Source organism: Octodon degus, unplaced genomic scaffold (assembly GCF_000260255.1).
Source record: "Octodon degus isolate 3935 unplaced genomic scaffold, OctDeg1.0 scaffold00049, whole genome shotgun sequence".
NCBI classification, from domain to species: domain Eukaryota; kingdom Metazoa; phylum Chordata; class Mammalia; order Rodentia; family Octodontidae; genus Octodon; species Octodon degus.
The window spans coordinates 2,092,788-2,112,169 of NW_004524625.1; the positions used below are offsets into that span (position 1 = coordinate 2,092,788).

At 37.1% G+C, this 19,382-nt stretch overlaps 1 protein-coding gene across 1 annotated transcript in view; it reads right to left on the reverse strand.

The window, feature by feature from the left end:
* Positions 1–5,990: 5,990 nt before the first annotated feature.
* Positions 5,991–19,382, reverse strand: part of Spcs2 (signal peptidase complex subunit 2) — a 17,383-nt gene continuing 3,991 nt past the window's right edge. Inside the window, exons 2-5 of the mRNA XM_004632517.2 lie at positions 11,178–11,261; positions 10,399–10,559; positions 7,912–8,046; positions 5,991–6,649 (exon numbers count right to left, since the gene is read on the reverse strand). Coding sequence (XP_004632574.1) covers positions 6,463–6,649; positions 7,912–8,046; positions 10,399–10,559; positions 11,178–11,261 — 567 coding nt within the window. The 3' untranslated portion in view covers positions 5,991–6,462. The remainder of the gene's footprint in view (positions 6,650–7,911; positions 8,047–10,398; positions 10,560–11,177; positions 11,262–19,382) is intronic.

Below are 19,382 nucleotides of genomic sequence, written 5' to 3' on the forward strand. Positions count from 1 at the left end.
CCCCCGGCTTCCCCCCCAAAAAATACAATCAAATCTGAAACAGTAGATGTTAAATAACACTATCCTGTTGCACACCAGCCCAATCCATTACGTGTAAAGTTCTACAAGAAAAAAAATTTGTGCTTTCGTAACAAATGGAAAGAAAAAAAAAAAGAGGCGGGGAAACATCTATTTGAAAAAAAAAAGTAAAAGAAAAACTGTGGCCTTGATCAGTTTGAATAAATCAACTCTATAAAGACACTGAGACAATTTATGCAATTTTATTAATATATTTGTTACAGGGTCTCACTATGCAGCTCAGACTCACAGTGATCCTCATGTTTTCAGGCTCCCCAGAACTGGGCTTACAGTCATGCACCACCATGCCTGGTCTCCCAGCCAGCTCAGCACACCCGGGGGTGGGGCCTGTGTGGCATGTGGTGCTGGTGATTGAATCCTGGTCCCTGTGCTTGCCTAACCAGGGGCTTACTCCGCTGAGCTATCTCACCAACCAACTTATGCAAGTTTATACAGATCAGTACTCCACTGTGTATAAGAACCACTTTTTTAAATCCTTCATCTGTTGATGGACATACCGGCTGCTTCCAAGATTTAGCTATTATGAATTGTACTGGTATGAATGTGGGTAGGCATGTATCACTTACTATAATGGCTTTAACTTTTTTTTCTGTTATTGTAGCAAAAGAATAGACCTAAGCCTTTATTCCTTGTGGGGGGAAGCAGGGGGTCAGAGTCTTGATATGCAGCCCAGGCTGGCCTAGAACTTGAGCGGATCATCTTGCCTCAGCCTCTCAAATGCTGGGATTACAGACACATACCACCATGCCTGGCCAAAGCCTTTCCTCTTGAGCTCCTGGGTTTGCAGGTGCGGGCTAAGCATTTCTGCTTTAGGCTGCAGGGGCTGGGCTGGGCTGGGCTGGGCCTACCTCTCATGCTCCTCATTCTCCTTGCTGTAGTGGCTACTTGGGGCATGTTCTTCTCAAGGTGCCCTTGGGCGTTCAGAAACCAGGGGAACTGTGTAAGGCAGGACTGGAGGCAGCACTCCGGTGGTAGAGAGGTGGGCTCAGCATGCACGCACAAGACCTTGTGTCCGACCCTCAGCACCAAAATTCCCAAACAAACTTTGCAAGCACAGGGATGGGCTCTGCTCACACTTGATAATACTTCATGGTCAAAGAGAGTCACACAGCCGGGCTCAGTATCAAGAGGGATGGAGAAGTGCCCTCCATAACAGCAGAGGCCCAGAGCCTCGGTGTGTGCAAGTCAGTTGCAGTGTTCTACAGATTGCTTTGTGCACTTAATATCTTATATATGCTTCTGCAAGTCAGGAGGCCCACAACTCGCTGGTTCCCTTGAACATGTGCATTATGTCTGTGGAATAAACATGCTACAACTTTCCAACCCTCCCATTCCACTACTAAACTAATGGTGGATTGTTTATGTTGTACCAGGTCTTTGGCTTTTTTTTTTTCCCCTCTCTTCCAACACAGTAATGCAATAGACATCCTGATATAATGTCCTTATACATTCCATCTATATTAGGGATCAGCAAACAAAGATTCACAGACCAAACTCAAGTCTCATATTTTTTTCTCTATAATGGTATTTTTAAAAAGAACTTTTTATTTTATTGGTACATTTTAGATATACACAACATTCATCACAGAGAATTTGTACATGATATATCTTGCTTCATCTTTCCCCACTCCTCTCCCCTCCCAGTCCCTCTTCCCCATTTACATTTTTCCACTTTTCCTTGTTCTTTTCCCTTTCCTCTGCCCCCTCTCTTGTTTCCCTTCTCATTTGAACATTTCCCCCCCATTTCCCAGTATCTATTATACATTTTGGCCCTTACTTACACGTTCAGTTGCTCACACCAGAGAAACAGTGCAGTATTTAAACGTGTGTCAATTTATTTTGCTTTATTACCTTGAGTATGGTCTCAAGGTACATTCCTTTAGCAACAAAATATCTCAAGCTTATCTTTCTTTAAGTCAGAGCAGTACTCCATTTTATTAAACACACACACACACACACACACACACACACACACAATCTTTATGCATTATTTGATGGACATCTGGGCTGTTTTCAAGATTCAGCTATTAAAAACGTGCTGTTACAAACATGGGTATTCATATATTCTATGGTATAATGCTTTTAATTCTTTCAGGAACTATCAGGAAGTGGTATAGCTGGGCAGAATGGAACCCCTAGTCCTAGTTTTTTGAGGCTCTCTATACTGATTTCCAGTGGTTGCACCAGTCTATACTCTCACTGACAGTAGAAAAGGATTCCTTTTTCCCCACGGCCTTGCCATGAAATTGGTTGATTTTATATAATAGCCATTCTTTCTGAAGTGAGATACAAACTGCATTTAGTTCCTAACCAGTGATGCTGAACATATATAATACACAATTATATTATATATCATATATATATTTGCCATTTTCATCTGAGAAATGTTGGGTTTTTCAATTGGGGTGGGGGGTCTTACTCTTCTGAGTTCCTTATACATTCTAGATTGTGGTCTTTTGTCTAAGGATCACCTGGAAAAAAAGGTCCCATATTGTGTGCTACCTCTTTACTCTGTTGATTTCTATTGTATGCAAAAAGCTTCTTAATGAGACCCCAGTTGATCTTGATTTTTCTTGTGTAATTGGGGTATGGTTTACAGTCTTTGCCTACACCAATGTCTTCAAAAGTTCTACCTATTCTCTCTTCCAGCAGATTTAGCATTTGTCTTAATATTTAGATCTTTGATCTGTTTTTAATGCATGGTGAAAGATAGAAGGCTAGTTTAACCTTTTGCATGTGAAAAGCCTGTTTTTTCCAGTACCATTTATTAAAGAGGCTTTCTTCTCTGAAAGCGTTTGGCTCCTTCATTAAAGGCAAGCTAGCTGAATATGTTTGGAGTTGTTTCTGTATCTTCTAATCTGTCCACTGATCCTTTCTCAGCATCATGCTGTTTTAATAACAGATCTGCTCTATTCTTTGTATTTCCTTACTTGCCTAGCTTTGGATTTGGACTTTTTTTTTTATAGAACCTTGAAGTTACTCGGTCTTAACTGATTTTCTGATGAGGGTAGTCAAAGCTATAAGCTTTCCTCTGGGAACTGCTTTGTTTCCCATACGTTCTCATACATTGTACTAATTTACTGTTTGATTCTAGAATCTAGTATCTTCCTTGATTTTTCTGTGACCCATTGATTACTCAAATGGGTATGGTTTTCTTTCCACGTGCTTGTGTATTTCTGTGCTTTGCCACTGAGTACTAGTTTCACTGGACTGTGATTTTCTCCGCCTAGCTTGTCCATGGGTTTGTGACCACTATCCCAGTGGAGCCAAGTTCTTGCTCACATTGGTAGAAAATGAAAGCCAACACGAGTTTTGTGGTGATGTAGGTAGTGGGGGTGGATGGGAGAGCTTCGTGGTAATGTAGGTACTGGGGGTGGATGGGAGATGTCAAGCAGTCTGTTGGACTTATTACCAACACTTTCAGAGTACCCTGCAGATGCATGTGCCAAGTCAGACACAGAACTCCGCTGTCTCAAACTGTGCCAGTCATGAAGCTTGAGTGCACAGTCAATGGTGATGAGAAACTGTCCTCAAATATCACCAGTGCAAAGGGCACATAGGGCAGATATACCAACTGCAGCAAGTGGGTGGGCTGGAATCTGATTTCAACTGTTTAAACTGAGTTTTGGAGTCAGGGAAAATCCTCAAGAGATTCATACAGTTCAAAAAGTCTCCAAGTAGGAGTACAAGCAGACTGTAGAGACTTTGGCACTCATATTTTGCATAATAAAGGATATTAGTATACAGTCATTTCTGGGACATAAGGAGTCTTCATAATCTCAAAATGATACATTCTCTAAAATCTCAAGTGACTTTTTCTGTAGAAAAGGAAATTTGCTTAAGAACATAAATTACAATAAAGCTAAAATCACTCCAGTATTTTTGTCACTCACTTGAGAACCTATTTTTCCTCCTTTCCTAATCACACTTCCTCTTGGGATATTGAAAATTCAAGGGAAAATATCAACTTATTATCAGTAAGATACAGCTGAAGTAAAAACATTATTCTATGGAATATTATGCAGTTATTTAAATGATTCTATCTCTATACAGGGAATGTACCTAGGAAATGTTTTAAAAACAAATTACAACGCTGGCACACAGTATGATGATAGTATCAGCTACCATGTGGGCTGAGGATCACTTCCGAATATACATTTGAGACCAGCTTGACATGGTGAAACCCTTATCTTAAATTAAAACCCTCACCTTATATGTATTACAGGACATATAACAAAGTGAAATTTTTATTTTAAAAAAGTTTGTAGGGCCGGCCAAATAGCGCAGTGGATTAAAGCGCCTGCAAGCAGGCTCAGGGGCTAGGGGTTCCATTCCTGGCCTGCCGTGTTGGCCCCGCACTGCGGCGCGCTGAGATGGCAACTGAGACTGGGCATGGTGTCGCACGCCTGTAATCCCTGCTCTTGGGAGGCTGTAAACAGGAGAATCACTAGGAGTCTGATCTAGTAGTGAGACCCTGAACATCCTGTAGACCCTTCCCTAAAATACAAAAAAAAAGAAAAAGGTTTGTATATGTAAAGAGAAAGGTACAGCAGGTATAAAAGAAAGCCAAGCAGTCATAAGAGAGTGTTATTCACTGTCTATAGCCACAAGCCTTGAAATGTATGCCTAACAATAACTCCTCTATTAGAGAAGTATAATTATCTGATTATACACTTTCAAAAATTTTGGGTTCACAGGATTAGAATTATTACCTTAAATTTTTTTTTTTTAAAGGAAACTGAGCAGCTCAGAAAATTGCATGACTTAGCCAAGGATTGCCAGAGTGAAGGTACAGTACTCAATTCAAGGCTTTAATTTCCAGTCCACCAGGTGATGCTACACAGGGTGACATTCACCAGTCCACAAGGAAAATGGTGTGAGGGCAATTTGTAATCTTTTTTTTTTCTTTGATATATTTAGTACAGGGTCTAGAGGGTCTCACTACATAAATCGGACTCTATTGTGATTCTCCTGTTTTCAGCTTCCCAAGTGCTGGATTACAGGCACGCACGCCACCATGCCCAGTCTCACTCGAAGTCTCAGCATGCCCTGGGAGCAGGGCCAGCACGTCACGCCTGGGATCGAACTCCAGCCGCTGTGCTCTGCCTAAGCAGGTGCTTCAGGCCGCTGAGCTGTCTGAACTGATTTTTTTAATCTTTTTTTTTTTTAAGGCAATTTTTAATAAGTTATTTGTGTCAGACAATATCCTCAGCTGGAATCACACTTTGTAGGACTGTAGGGACAACAGTCCTGAAGGTAACAGGATCTGGGTAAGTGCCTAGCTCTTCTCTTTATCAGGTTGGAAAATACGAGAAAAGGTACCAGCCACTGTGTTGCCTGTAGGAACATAAACTCTGGAGTTAAAATCCCTGTTTTAGCATTAGCTATATGGTAGGTCATTCAACTTTTGTTTCTTATCCGTAAAATGGGGATAATTGCAGCACCTACCTCTTAAAGAATTGCTGTGAGCATTAATGAGTCAATATATGTAAGGTATGGAGTAGAAACTAAGTACTGAGTGTTATTATAAGGGTCCCTTAGCTAAGGTTCTCAGAGACCTCTGAATAGTGAAGTGGCCTAGAAACTAAAGACACCTGTGGTAATAGTGTAATGCTAATAGTTGCTGCTCTGTTCATTCCATCAACACTATGATTCCATTTTTTCATATCTTCTTTTCTTTTATTGAAAAGTTTTTTACAAAATGGTAGTTAATAAAAGGCACAAATGAATCAGCAGGAATATACTAGTGGAAAACACAGACGATAGAAAATTAAAAATGCCACTGGTTTCTTTAATTGGTTAAGTGCACAAAATGTAACAGGCAAATTGAAAAGCTCTTAAAAAAATTTTTTTCCCCAAGTTAGACATACACACATCCACAAAAATGGTGTTAAAAAAAAAAAAAATTTTTTTCCCCAAGTTAGACATACACACATCCACAAAAATGGTGTTAACAGAAAGCTGTCATACACAAGTTGTATCCTGAATTCTTTAGGGAAAGTTGTTGAAACAGGAATTAACACAAAGCTAGCAACAGGTTAATCATTTTTAAAAACTGAGTCTTCAAATGCTGCATGGCACAAAGCTACACTATATAAAATAGTATAGGTAAGAAAAAAAAATTCTAGATAGCTTCCAGCAAAAACGCCTTTCCAGAAAAGCAAATCAAAACAACACAATCAGCAGACTAAGGAAGCTACAGCTAGACATAAGAACTACAACTTCTCATATCTGTGCTAGAAAATCCTATGAGTGGACTAAAATTTCAAGACAAAACAGGGACACTTTAAACAATTCTTTACCCATTTTAAATTCCATTTCTTCACCCAACCCACCCAGTAATTCTGCATGGTCCAGCAGAAAGAGGGCTGCTTTTAGAATGATCTATTTTGCTTTTCTGTCTACAGCAAGACTGTCATGGAGCCTGGATATTTCAGGTTCATACGCATCCATGACCAGTGTCCCGCTATGATCAAAAAATTTAGCAATGGACTTGGTGAATTCGGCTTCCCGCTGCTGTTTTGTTCTCCCACTGATGAAAGTCAGCTTCAGGGTATATTTGTCATCAAACCTAAGTATTAGGGCAAAGACAGCAAATCAAAAACCAAACAAATTCAACCAGTAACAACACAGCACCAAGCATTTCCTAATGATTGATAAGCTGGGCACTGGTGATAAAAGAAACCTGAACATTTAAAACAAAACAAAACAGAACAACAACAACAAAAAAACACTCAGGTTATCTCTAACCACCTTTGAGAAAACAATTCTGATTCTTAAATGTTGACATATTTTCCCTCCTTTAATTACAGCATACCTCTCTTACCTTGTCACAGAAGAGTAAGCCACATGACCACTTTCTCTGACCTCTAGGTGTCATGCTAGAAGAATTTTCCTAATAGCCTCTTTCCTATTTCATCTGCCTAGTTCCTATATTTGTTAAAGTCTGCATAAAATTTTTCTGGGAATACCCTCCCAATTTGGGTCACAAATACAGCACCATCAATCAATATTCAAATCAAATACTGGATACCTATTACATGCCATGTCTATTCTGAGGTTCCCATGCTATCAGTGAAATACTGAAATGCTATTTGTGTATGTGTTCTTCACTAGACTATGGGATACTTGAAAATATTTTGTCTTGTTTGCTAATCTTAGGTTGGCACTTAAAAATCAGAATTTTATGAATGAAGAACCATTGCCTTCAAGAAGTTTGCCAAATGTAGGCTGCTTTGACCCTTAATTTCTGTAAATAATTGAGTCTCAGGTTCCAATATGATCCCCAACCCAATACCTATGCTGTAACACATGATCTCCAGGACTCCTTAAGTAGCGTAACACTGGGCCCACTCCTTACTTTTCTTCTGTAAATCTGTACTTTAGCATAATAGTAGCCAGTGTGTCTCAGTAACTTTGCCTGAGGGATACAGGAAGCAATTTATGCATTTAGCCACTTGTTATAGTGAACAGCAAGGTGTGTGCACTTGTGCAAAAGAGGATTTTGACCCACATTAAGCTCTATCTGTTTTTGCATATTTCCCTGAGCATCACAGAAGGTCCAATAGACCCGTACCACTCCAGGATTTGTTTAAAAAAAAAAAAAAAAAAGTTTACTTTTGCTTTTTCTAATAGTACCCAAGGAAGAGGAAAAGTCATTCTTCCACCGAAGTACTACTTTTGTACCTTTTTCTTTACTTTTTACCCTTTTCTTCATTTTACATAACACTATCATCTGCACAGACTATTCACGTAACAGTCTGCTGTTAATAATAATCACACCCCAAAAAACCCCAATACCAAGATTTAAGAATCTGGGAGAACAATCATTACCTTTTGAGACTAGAGGACAGTTGCCAAATATCATCGGGATCCATCCCCGTAGGATCTTTCCTGTGAGCCACAAGAAAGATGCTCTTCTCCTTATACGAGGTATAAATGGTCAGAATCCCCATCATCACAAAATAGGTTCAAATAAAGTTAAGGTGAAAATACACAAACATGCAAACAAAAGAGATGTAATAAACTGACAAATGAGAGCCATGAAAACCTTCATGACTGTCCTAAAAAGAAAAGCCAGTTTTTCTACTACTACAAAAACACTGAGAACTTAGCTAGCTATTTCACTTTCATCTTCATACATATATATGCCAAGAGAAGCAAGGATGTCTCTGGTTATTTCTTTAAACATCTCTAAAAGAAAAAAGCAGGCACAGACCAGCTCTTATCTTTTATGTTCAAGGACAACAGACAAAAGCAAATTCTGTTACTAGTTTGACAAATTTTTGTTACAACTTCTGATAATTTCTCTACTAAAAACACAATTACAGGGGCCAGGGAGATAGCTCAGTAGAATAAGGGCAGGGTCCTGAGTTTGATCCCCGGTCCCATAAAAAAATAAAATAAAATAAAAATAAAAATAAAAATAATAATAATAATAATAATAATAATAACACAATTACAGTGGACTTGACCACATGCAACCAATTTCAAGGGCCAGGAGAAGAAAACTGACTTCAAAAGTTTACTGTAAGATCAATTATTTCCATATTAGTATACATTCATTACATTTAGTTTTTCACAAACCTAACAACCATATCTGAGACAGAAACAGACCTGGGAGTTTTATGTACTGTGGCATTTAAATGTTATATTATTTAAATCCAGAAGGACTAGAAAGTACAGTATAAACCACATGGATTTTAGAATGGGTTAAATCCTAGATTCAAATCTTGGCCTCTAATCACTGTAACTGAGATAGATTACTATAGATTATTTTTGTCTTCAAGTAGCCTCACCTCTAAAGGGAGTAATACTTTATAAAATAGTAATTCTAAGATGTCTTAGAATTGTCATGAGGCTTGAATGAAGCACAAAGACGGCATTTATAATGACAGCTACCACTATAACACTGATGTGATTATGAGATCTTGGTTTGTTTTAAACAAATATAACCAAAGTAGTATCAAAGTAGCTCTCCTGGGTGACCAGAATTTTGTGAAAATGCTGCTGCTGTCACTGCTCAAATCTCTCTGGAACTTTTTGGGAACCATGTCCAGAAGCTATGGTGTATCTTTTTAATTGCCTTAATAGTGAAAATTTCCCACTTGGAATATTAATGTGATAACTTAAAAAACTCAAGGATCACTTGCTGTCCACTCTGGGGACTAAGATTTGGCATTAATTTGGATAGTACTATTTTTGATTGGGATCTGCTTTATTCAATAGCTTGCTAACTGCCTCTAAGGGTACAATTTCTTACGGCTACAATGTTTAAAGATTTTGTTTTTTTCTTGTCACATAGCAGACATTCACTAGCAAGATGTGACTATTACAAATGAGGCAGAAATGTATGTACTAATATGGAAAAATAACCAAACATTTAAGTTAAAAACAAAGGGCGAAACAGAATGTACACACAGACTAGGTACACAGTATATACTAGAAACTAATATGTACTAAATGAACTAGGAACAAAAAACTGTTACTTACTTTTTATAATAGTGTAAACACATTATATTCAACCTTTTCATAAATAACCAAGCTTGGTTAAGTGACAAACATAATTCTACATTTACTGTAAAAAGAAGGAAACACTCCACTTGCAATGGGATTACAAATTTAGTAGAAATTCACTAAAATGCCTACTCTAGCAAACATCACAGCTTAGCCTAGCCAAACCAAAATGTGTCAGAATATGTACATTAGCCCTTAGCTGAGCATTTTAAATTAGGAACTGTCTATATTACACACCAAATGCAGTTAATTTTTATGGCAATTCTGAATGTGTATAACATATATTTATATTCTGAGTCTCAAAAAAGTGGGCACAAGGTTACAGATATCTTGGATTTCAAACTCATGTTCTATAGCTCCAGAAAAGGTTTTAATATTACCGTAACACAAGCCAAACTCACAATTTGTGCTCAGTATTGTGAGGCCAGCCACTCAGCTCATGGAAGCTTGACACAGATGTGAATCTTCAAAATCCAATGCTTTTTTAAAATCTTACTGGAATGAGTGGCTTCAAGCAGGGTGATCAAATGGGAAACGTTCTGGGCTAAAAGTGAGAAGGGCCGGGTCTCAACAATAGTGCATTGTTATTAGGTGTTCATATTATAATAACCTCTACAATAACTAAAGTGAGTTACAGATTAAAGAAATGCTAAACCTAAAATATCAATGGCATTACATGAATTGAGATGCTTACAGTTCATGTTAAATTCCAATGGCAACAGGTCCTAAAAATGAAAGTTTTGTGGGAAGAAGTATCAGCAGAAATTTTTTTAAAACATGAGAAAATGTAAGCATAAAGGATATGATATGACACACAAAGCCAAAACTGGCTTAGACTCTGGAAAGGGGTGTATATAATCCCAAATTAAAGCCACAATGGCAAAAAAACAGGAGATGGTACAGATGGTGAGGCGACCGTCGATTAGCCCAAAATTCTCCACGTATTTGTACTTTTCCAGAAGTACCTAGAGAGAAGAACAAGGAATCAAGCTAAGAGGAATGTGCCTTCCTATACTTCCTTGTATCCTTGATTTCTATCATAAAAAGTTACATTATTAATTACGCATGTGGACAAGTATTTCTCTCCCACTGGTATTTTATGGTTCTAGACAAAGACTCAAGCTGTTAACAGAGGAGCTCAGGAAAATGGTTTTTTTTTTTTTTGGCATTGGAAATTGAACTCAGGACCTTACACTTGCCAGGCAGGTGGTGTGCCACTGAGCTCTCCCTGGCCCTCAGTGAAATATTTAATCAACTCCTTATGTGAAATTTTTTTAAACCCTCAACTTTTTTCACAGGACATAGCTAAACTTTCCTTTTTCCTTTTTAAATGCAAAGATGCCTGATCATGGATAAGTATACTGTCATAAATTTTCTGTTCTAAGCTATTTAATCTCAACATTCTTAAGGTAGACTACATTTATATTTTAACACACTTCCCCTATTTATTCTGAAGAGAGAATTTTAGAATTGTTGTCTAGCTAAAGTCACTCCAAGTACATACAGTAACAAAAGAGAAAGATCCCCAAGAAGATAATCTATCATCTGTAAAACACACTCATGACTACTCCTCAAGAAAGTACCTTTTTGGCAGAATCATCCAAAGAGTTTTTCACAGCAGATCCATCCCATTTGTCAATTTTTACAGGCTTATCATCAATCTTCCACTGTAAAACAGAAAAGTTATGCACCATGAAATGTGGCATTTTATGGAAAGTGAAGTGAGTTATTTTTGAGATCATCCTCATCTACACGTATCATTTATTTCTTTTTGTTTTCTGAGACACGGTTCACTATGTAGCACAGCCTGGCCTCAAACTTGTAACAGTCCTGCTGCCTCAGCCTCCTAAGTGCTGAGATTACAGGCATGTGCCACCACATCCTGCAACATTTATTCATTATCTTCTATGCTGGAGAGCTAAAAGACAAAATAAAAATGAAGCTAAAGGAGATTGGGTCATTAGAATCAAGTAGAACTCATATGAAGTTAGCAGTCTCCATGCAGAAAAGTCAAAATTTCCAAGCTTAGAATAAGAACACTTACATGGACTAGAGACTATAACTCTGAATTCATACATCCTATTCCCATTTTACCTAAATGTGAATACAGAAAAGAATTCCACGTTACCCTTTCACTGTGGAACACAAAACTCAGACAATACAGATATCAGAATTTATTGGACACTAATAAAATAAGGACTCCTTTAATACTTCAGAACTTTTACATTTTATAAACATGTCTTAAAGACAGCAAATTCAGTATAATCTATTGAAAAGAACACGAAGTTTTCAATTAGACACTAAGTCTTTGATTCACTCTTTACTAAATAGCTTTCCTGTGGCTGAGGCACAATACCCATTACCCACAGAGAGGCTTAAACTGGCTCTCAGTTTCAAGGGATTTGATCCATGGTCAGTTGGCTGCCAAGGAGAAACATCACAGCAGAAGGGTGTAGCAGAGCCAAGATGTTCGGTTCAAGGTGGCCAGGAAGGACAGCAGAGGTCAGTGTCAGGCAGGAAAGGTCCATGGACCACAGAGTACTCAATCAATGTCAAGCTCCACTAGCACCCATAAGTGTGTTTTATTAATACCCTCAATGGCTCCCAAGCCACCCATGTTGACACAATCAGGCTTAACCACCACAGAATCATACCAATCAAGTGACTTTGAAAAACTCTGCTTCAATTTCTTCATCTATAGAAGTTTAGAAAGTTTCCTAATCATTGCTATACAAAGGTAAGTGACTTTCTCACATTTTGTTGGGAGATATCTAAAATGTTTCTATAAGATCTATAAAAATCAGTGCTGAGGATGTAGCTGAATGATACAGCATTTGCCTAGTATGTGGGAAGCACTGGATTCAATTTCCTGTACTAACCTTCCCCCAAAAAGGAAGAAATATTTACAAAAGTCAATTATTTAACATACTGAATTCAACTCTCCTTTCTGAGAATTTTTCTACAGCTGCACACATATGAAGTAATACATAAGTCTGCTCACAGCAACACTTTTAAAATAATAATAATAATAATGAAAAAAACTAGAACAAGCACTCATGGATAGGGGACTAGACAGACAAACTACAGTATATCCAGATATCCTGTAAGAGTGAAATAGGGTGGCAGTAAGATTTCTCTACATGTACCTTTAAAAATTTTTTTAAAAATTTTCTCAAATTCAATTGATTAAATAAATGTAGCTTAAAGGGAACAGATGCTCTAAATAATCTGATAAATCTGTCCTTTACAGATCATAATAGCCAACTCAATCTTTTAAACAAGTGTACCAATCCTCCATTTTATAAAAATTATAAACCAGGGCTAGGAAAATAGCTCAGTGGTAGCCTAGCATGTATGAAGCCCTGGGTTTGGTTTCCAACATCATGGGGAGGGGGGGGGGACCTCCATTAACCAGAAGATAATTTTAAATTCATTTGACTTCTGAATGGATTTTACTGAAAGAAAACATTTATACTTCATCAGCTTTTTTTGGTAGGGTGCACTACCAAATTCTATATACTAGTGTACAAAAAAGAAAAACTGAAATTCACTGACAGACTAAAAACACAAACATAATAGTACTTCAAGTAATTAAGTTGTCACATTTTTTCTTCAGTAATTGTTCTTTTGAAAAAATTCCTCATGGTAACATTCTGCAATACTGAGTTGTACAACCTGCCAACCTAAATATCAAACATTATACCTAATTTTAAAAGTACAAACTGAAACAAGAATTCAGTTATTTGTGCAAGAAAGTGAGAATAAAATCATTTAAACTTTTGGGTCATTCCAAAACAGAAAACTCATATTCTCATAGACATTCAGCCACATATCATTTCTTGCAATACATCACAGCTTGTTTCTACAGTTCACAGCATAATTTTTTGCCAATATGCAGGGATAAAATGCAGAAGGAGCCATTACAGCATATGCTGACACATCCTTAGCTCTAACTTGCCTGGTACCTAGAAGCAGTCTTCAGTGTGTGGAGTAGGAACATTTCTAGTGATTTACATAAATCATAAAATTGTAATTAGATATCTGAAGGGAAAGGAACATTCCTATGCTGGGCATGAAACACCTCAGCCCATTTCAAAGCAAAGTATCTGATGTAGGAAGGAGAAATAGTTGAAGGAGGGAGGGCATCGACAACATATGAACTCTTTCTGATTGTTATTTCCCATCATTCTCAAAAACTGCTCAATTGAAATCCATGTTACTCCCTCTGTTCTCTTTCCTGCTACTCAGAATATTTCATAAATCCTTTTCCCCATCACTGTTGCCTTGCTTACCACTAAGTACAAACGGCAACAAAAAAGACAAAGCCGCCCTTCAAAAAAAAAGACAAAGCAAAGGTTAATATCTTTAGTATAGAACTTCACGGTATCCTTTACCTCAAACGGCAGTATGCAAAAATGAGTTAATTTAAGAATGAGACTGCCACTTTAAGAAAAATGTGTAGTTTTTGTTACCTAGAAGGGAAGTCAAAACATGATATTGTTTATTATATAGTTTTAGATTAATAGCAACTTGATGCAGAGGCCATGGATTCCAGCTTCAACACCACAGGGAATAAAAGGTTCAAACTTCCAAGGAAAAATTATATTTACATGTGAGAACAGAATTAGAGAACATTTTTCATTTTTCAGACCTGTAAAGGCTCTAAATTTATATTACATGTTCCCTCTTAAAGGATATTACTAGCAGATGTACTTCACCAGATCAAGGAATTAATTAACCAAGAAGGAAGTATTGCTAGCTAGGAAAATGGGGTCCTGTTCAAGAGAAGAGTTAAGGGAACCACAAAATCTCAGTAAAAGGTCAAGGATGACACTTATGCAGCAGGCCTGGAAAGACTTCAGGCCAAGTCTAAGTCTCCGAGTGAGGTTTCTCTAAGAAGATGACAATCCCAGTGTCCTGAGTGTGTCTGTATATACCGACAGATTTAAATACTTACAGAATTTGAAAATAGTGATGAATATTACTATGACTAGAAAAGCCTGTTTCCAAGGACATCTGGTTAACAGTTCCCTACACTAATATAAAATGCTCCCTAAGCACTTAGAGTGACTTAATGTGCCTAAACTGTATAAACTGTGATTTATGCTGAACACTTTGTCTTTTGGGAGTCTGGCACAGCTAGGCAGAACCAGGCCTGAAGAAAACCAGACACTGAGTCCCCCCCAATGAGCTTCCCTGGCAGACACTTCACATGTTCTGTCACAACTCTCTGCTGAGGAATGAAGCATTCCTAAGGGACTGGAATGGCAGAGGTCTCAGAATCCTGCACTTCATTTCACCTGGACTTCATCCATTACCCCTGCACTGATTCTGCTTTGTATCCTTCTGCTATAATAAAATCCACCCATTGCTAGCACGATATGCTCAGTCCTATCAATCAAGAGCCTGGGTATTTTAGGGGACCCTTGATACTGGTAATATACTGCCAACTGCAAGATATATGAGATGCTGCAATTTTAATACACAATTCCTCTTCTCCATTCTCTCTGGTATATCATAGTACATGCATTTTGGGGACAATCAGCAATCACATAATGCTATGGCTCAGATCAAAAATGACCCCCAAAACTCTTGTGCTCTGGGGCAGGGCTTCTGGAAGGTAACTGGATCATGGGCTCTCTGTGCTGAATGTGAAGTCAGGAGGTGGTGCTCAGCTGAAAGAGGCAAGTCACTGGGGCTGTGGTTTCCAAGGGCCTATATGCCTCCCCAGCTCCTTTTATCTCTGCTTCTTGGCTGCCATATGAAGTTTTCCAACCAGGCCCTCCCACCCTGCCGTTTCTGCCTTGGAGCCAGCCAAACAGCAACTGTAACTATAAGTCAAAAATAAGCTCTCTTCCTTTAACTTGTGATTTAGTATTATGTCTCAGCCATAGGAAGTAACTATGACAAATGTATTTACTTAGTTATTATTTACCAAGGTCATATATGTACAGTTTCATTTCCTTCAGGTGATTTTTGTTTACCCCTGTATCTCATTTTAAAAAATTAACACTGCTATTTCTTTTCAGTTTTTCACTCCATATTTTACCAACTACCTCACATTTTTTTCCTGCTTCTCTCTACCATCTTTGTAATACAGTTATAGATTACACCTTAATTTTGGTTAGATCATGATTTGGTTGAAGTTTACATTGTAAACAAATATTCACGAAATTTTAGTATACTAGAAAAACTTTCTAAGTAACAGAAGCTATGTTTTTTGTTTTTTTTTTGTATTCTCTAACCCAGGGTCATAATATCATCAGAAGCTATTAAGTTTTATAAACTGTCTGAACCCTTATAAAAAAGGAAAAGGGAAAAAGATTTTGAAAATGTTAACTTCTAGTTGAAGTTACCAAATGTATATATGGATAATTTATCTCACTTTACTTCTGCTCAAAAATTTCTTTACAGGATACAAAATAGGCATCCTATTTTTTTTTTAGGCATAACTACTTTTCCTTGAATGCAAGTATGTGTGACATATTTTGCTATTTTATATACACTATCTAATTTAACCATATAGTTACCATCTTTTACAGACAATATTAGGGCTTAAAAAACTTTCTAAATGTGATCACTGACTTTTATGATTTTTAAACCCACATTTTTTCACTATTCCACACTACTTAAGAAGTATAAGAAATTACTAACCACCACAAAACCCCCAAAAGAACTAGAAGTAGAAATCCCTAAAGTGAATTATACAATGTATCTTAATTCCTATCAACCAAGCTCCAATTAATACGTAGAATCTAATAAAAATTGGGTACACGCAATAAAACTCTCGAAGTATCAATACTTTAAATTTCCCCTTTCCTTCAATTTAAAATCAATTGGAAATATATTCAAAGCCACTTTAAAAAAGGTACTTCCCTGAACTATCTGCAGAAGCAAGGTACCACTGAACTTAATGCCAAACCTGGCTGGCTACCCTATTCACAGGAAGAAGGCATGCAGTGACTTTAATAGAGCACTGTTAAGACTCACTTCATCTACAAGTCACTGCACATCTGATAATTGTTTTTTTTGTTTCTACTGCACATCTGAATACTACAAAGTTCAACAAAGAGATTTCACTGCAGGTATGACATCAAGAATCCCACTTTTATCTTGTTTAATGAAATTCTGTATTGTTTCTAATATTTTTTTTTTACTATTTTTTATTCTCTTAAAAAAAAAAAAAAGGAATCCCACTTCTGAAGTAGTACAATGGTTATTAAAACAAAACCAGGTTTGAAGGATATATAAACAATGCAAAAACTCATTCTGAATTAACTAATTTGGGGATTACAGCCATTGCTTCCCTGACCTTGACAAGGTTGGTAAAAGGAAAAAAAAAAAAAAGACAATAACCCTTTCCTTAGGGTATGCATGTCAAGCAAAACACAATTATTGAGTACGACACAGCATAATCATTTTTCATTATCTTATTTTAGTAACAGTGGTAGCAGAAGCTATGCAGTGACATCAAAGACCTCAGCAGAAAACTTTACAAAGTTCCTCAATTCAGACTGGAGAGATGAAGGAAACAAAGGGTAAAAGTAGTGTCAATGACACTACTATTCTGATATAGAAAGTAAATGTGAAAATGAATACTTTTCTCTTCCTTGTATGGCCTAGCCCAGTTCAGAAAGCAGATTTAAACTGCAAGGGGAGAAAGCAGTAAGAAATGAGATACTACTTACAGTACTACGAAACTTTATTCTGAGGTAAACAATTAAGCATTTTAAGCAGGTGAATAACAATCAAATTTATGTTTGTGTGTTTGTTTTTTAAGTCAATTAGTGGCAACTCGGCAGACAGTCCTAACACCAGAGACAGACATACCACATGGGGTCTGAGATAAGCGTAGAACCTGAATGTTCAGCAGAAGAGCAGCAGCAGGATGAAAAGGGAACATTATGAAGTGGGACTGGCAAAACAGGGACAAGAACATGAAGAGGAAGAGAGAGAATTGTTATATTTCAAGAAAAGAAACACAGGAAGAAAGAGAATACCTCTCTGTATATGCTGAGTTTGAGATATGTAAGCTCTATAGTTATATTTTATTTCTTTATTTCAGAATTTTCTAAACCAAAATAAGAAGATAATGAAAATTGATGGTAGACCCAGAAGGGTGACATTACTTGACTTGTAATACATACATGACCCTAGCCCTTGCATTTAGTAAAAAAAAAAAAAAAATCAGTTCAGAAAATTAGGAAAAAAAGCTCAATTTGGGAATAAAATGATGCCTATCATCTAATTTAGATCCCAGTTCAAAAAATCTGTATCTCAAAAAGAGATTATAGCTCTTAGCAATACACTGAATCTTCGATTTCAATCTATTTTTATAAAAATGGCCAAGAAATACTGCAAAAAAAAATTACTGACATACAAGTGCTTCAGTGGCTGGATTTATTCCGTTATTTTTGGACTGGGGATGTAGCTCAGTGGCATAAGCGCCTGCCTGACAAGTGCAAGGTCCCAAGTTTGATTCCTGGTACCGCAAAAAAAAAAAAAAAAAGTTATTTCCACCTTAGAATAACTAGGTCTATCACATTAAAAACACACACAATAGTGGCAACTACAGCAATAATGATTTGATGCTTTGCCACAAACTACACATTAGTACTAACCAGGATACCAGCCTGGCCCCAAGAAATTATACTATTGGGAGGGGCCGCAGCTCCAGTTACTAGGTCCGTGACTTAAACATCCCACCACTGGTCCCAGTCTGTGACACTAATGAGTGAAAATGTGCAAAGTAAAAATTACAGCGGTAAAGATGTAAGTTAAGTCTTTCTTCTACAGAGATGGGTACTTTGTCTGAGAATGCTCAATTAGCAGATGGCAGAACCAAAATTCAAAGATAGATAACAAGCCTGGCTCCACATCTATATTCTTAATCACACATATAATAAAACATGTGCTTCATGAGTATAAAAGTGTGCTTTAAGAACAGGCTGACAGCACAGCCAAAAGACAGAATATAGTATGAGGGTAAAAAGAAACAGGATACAGCTTCAGAAAAGGATAGCTGAATATTACCTATCAATTTTAATAGCTAAAACAAAAGAAGCAAGGAACTTCTCTTTATAGTTGTCACACAGAAAATACCTTGACAAATTTTGAGCTAAGGAAGTTAGTGCAACGAATTAAGCCATTCTATACTGAAGATTAGACTTGCACATCTATTTTTAAAAACAGGAAATAAGAACTAAGGTGTTCTTAAAGGCAGTTTCAGAAGTGCAGAAATCCACTTCTGTCTTAAGCTAAAAACATTTACATGTCTTTATTAGATTTCTTTATAGCAAATGAAACTACATATGGAGAAATAAAATTAAATCCCTTCCATAAAAAATCAAGACACCAGCACAGGCCTGGCAAGCATGAAGTCCTGCATTTGATTCCTGGTATTCCCTCAATGAAGATGAATCAAAGAGACTGTATTTGAGGCAACACCCTCTCATTTCCACAGAACAAAAGTCTCTCTATGCATTCTGATCCTACTCTACTTGAACAGTTTTCCCTTGTTCTCTCTCACAGGACCCTCAGTTTTCACACTTAGAAGTACTACCCTATAAAGCTGTTTTTGAAAGCTGATGTGGCATTTTTTTTTCTCTCTCTCTCTCTCTCTTTTGATTAATAGGAGAGTTTCGATAATCAATACATTGTACACTGTTATGTTCTTAGTCTTATCCATAATACAAGAAGCAGACAGGATAACCTGCCCAAACACTATTAGTACACCTCTTTCTTCTCATTGAATTAAGAGAAAGTAGCTGTATATCTATCCTAACTAT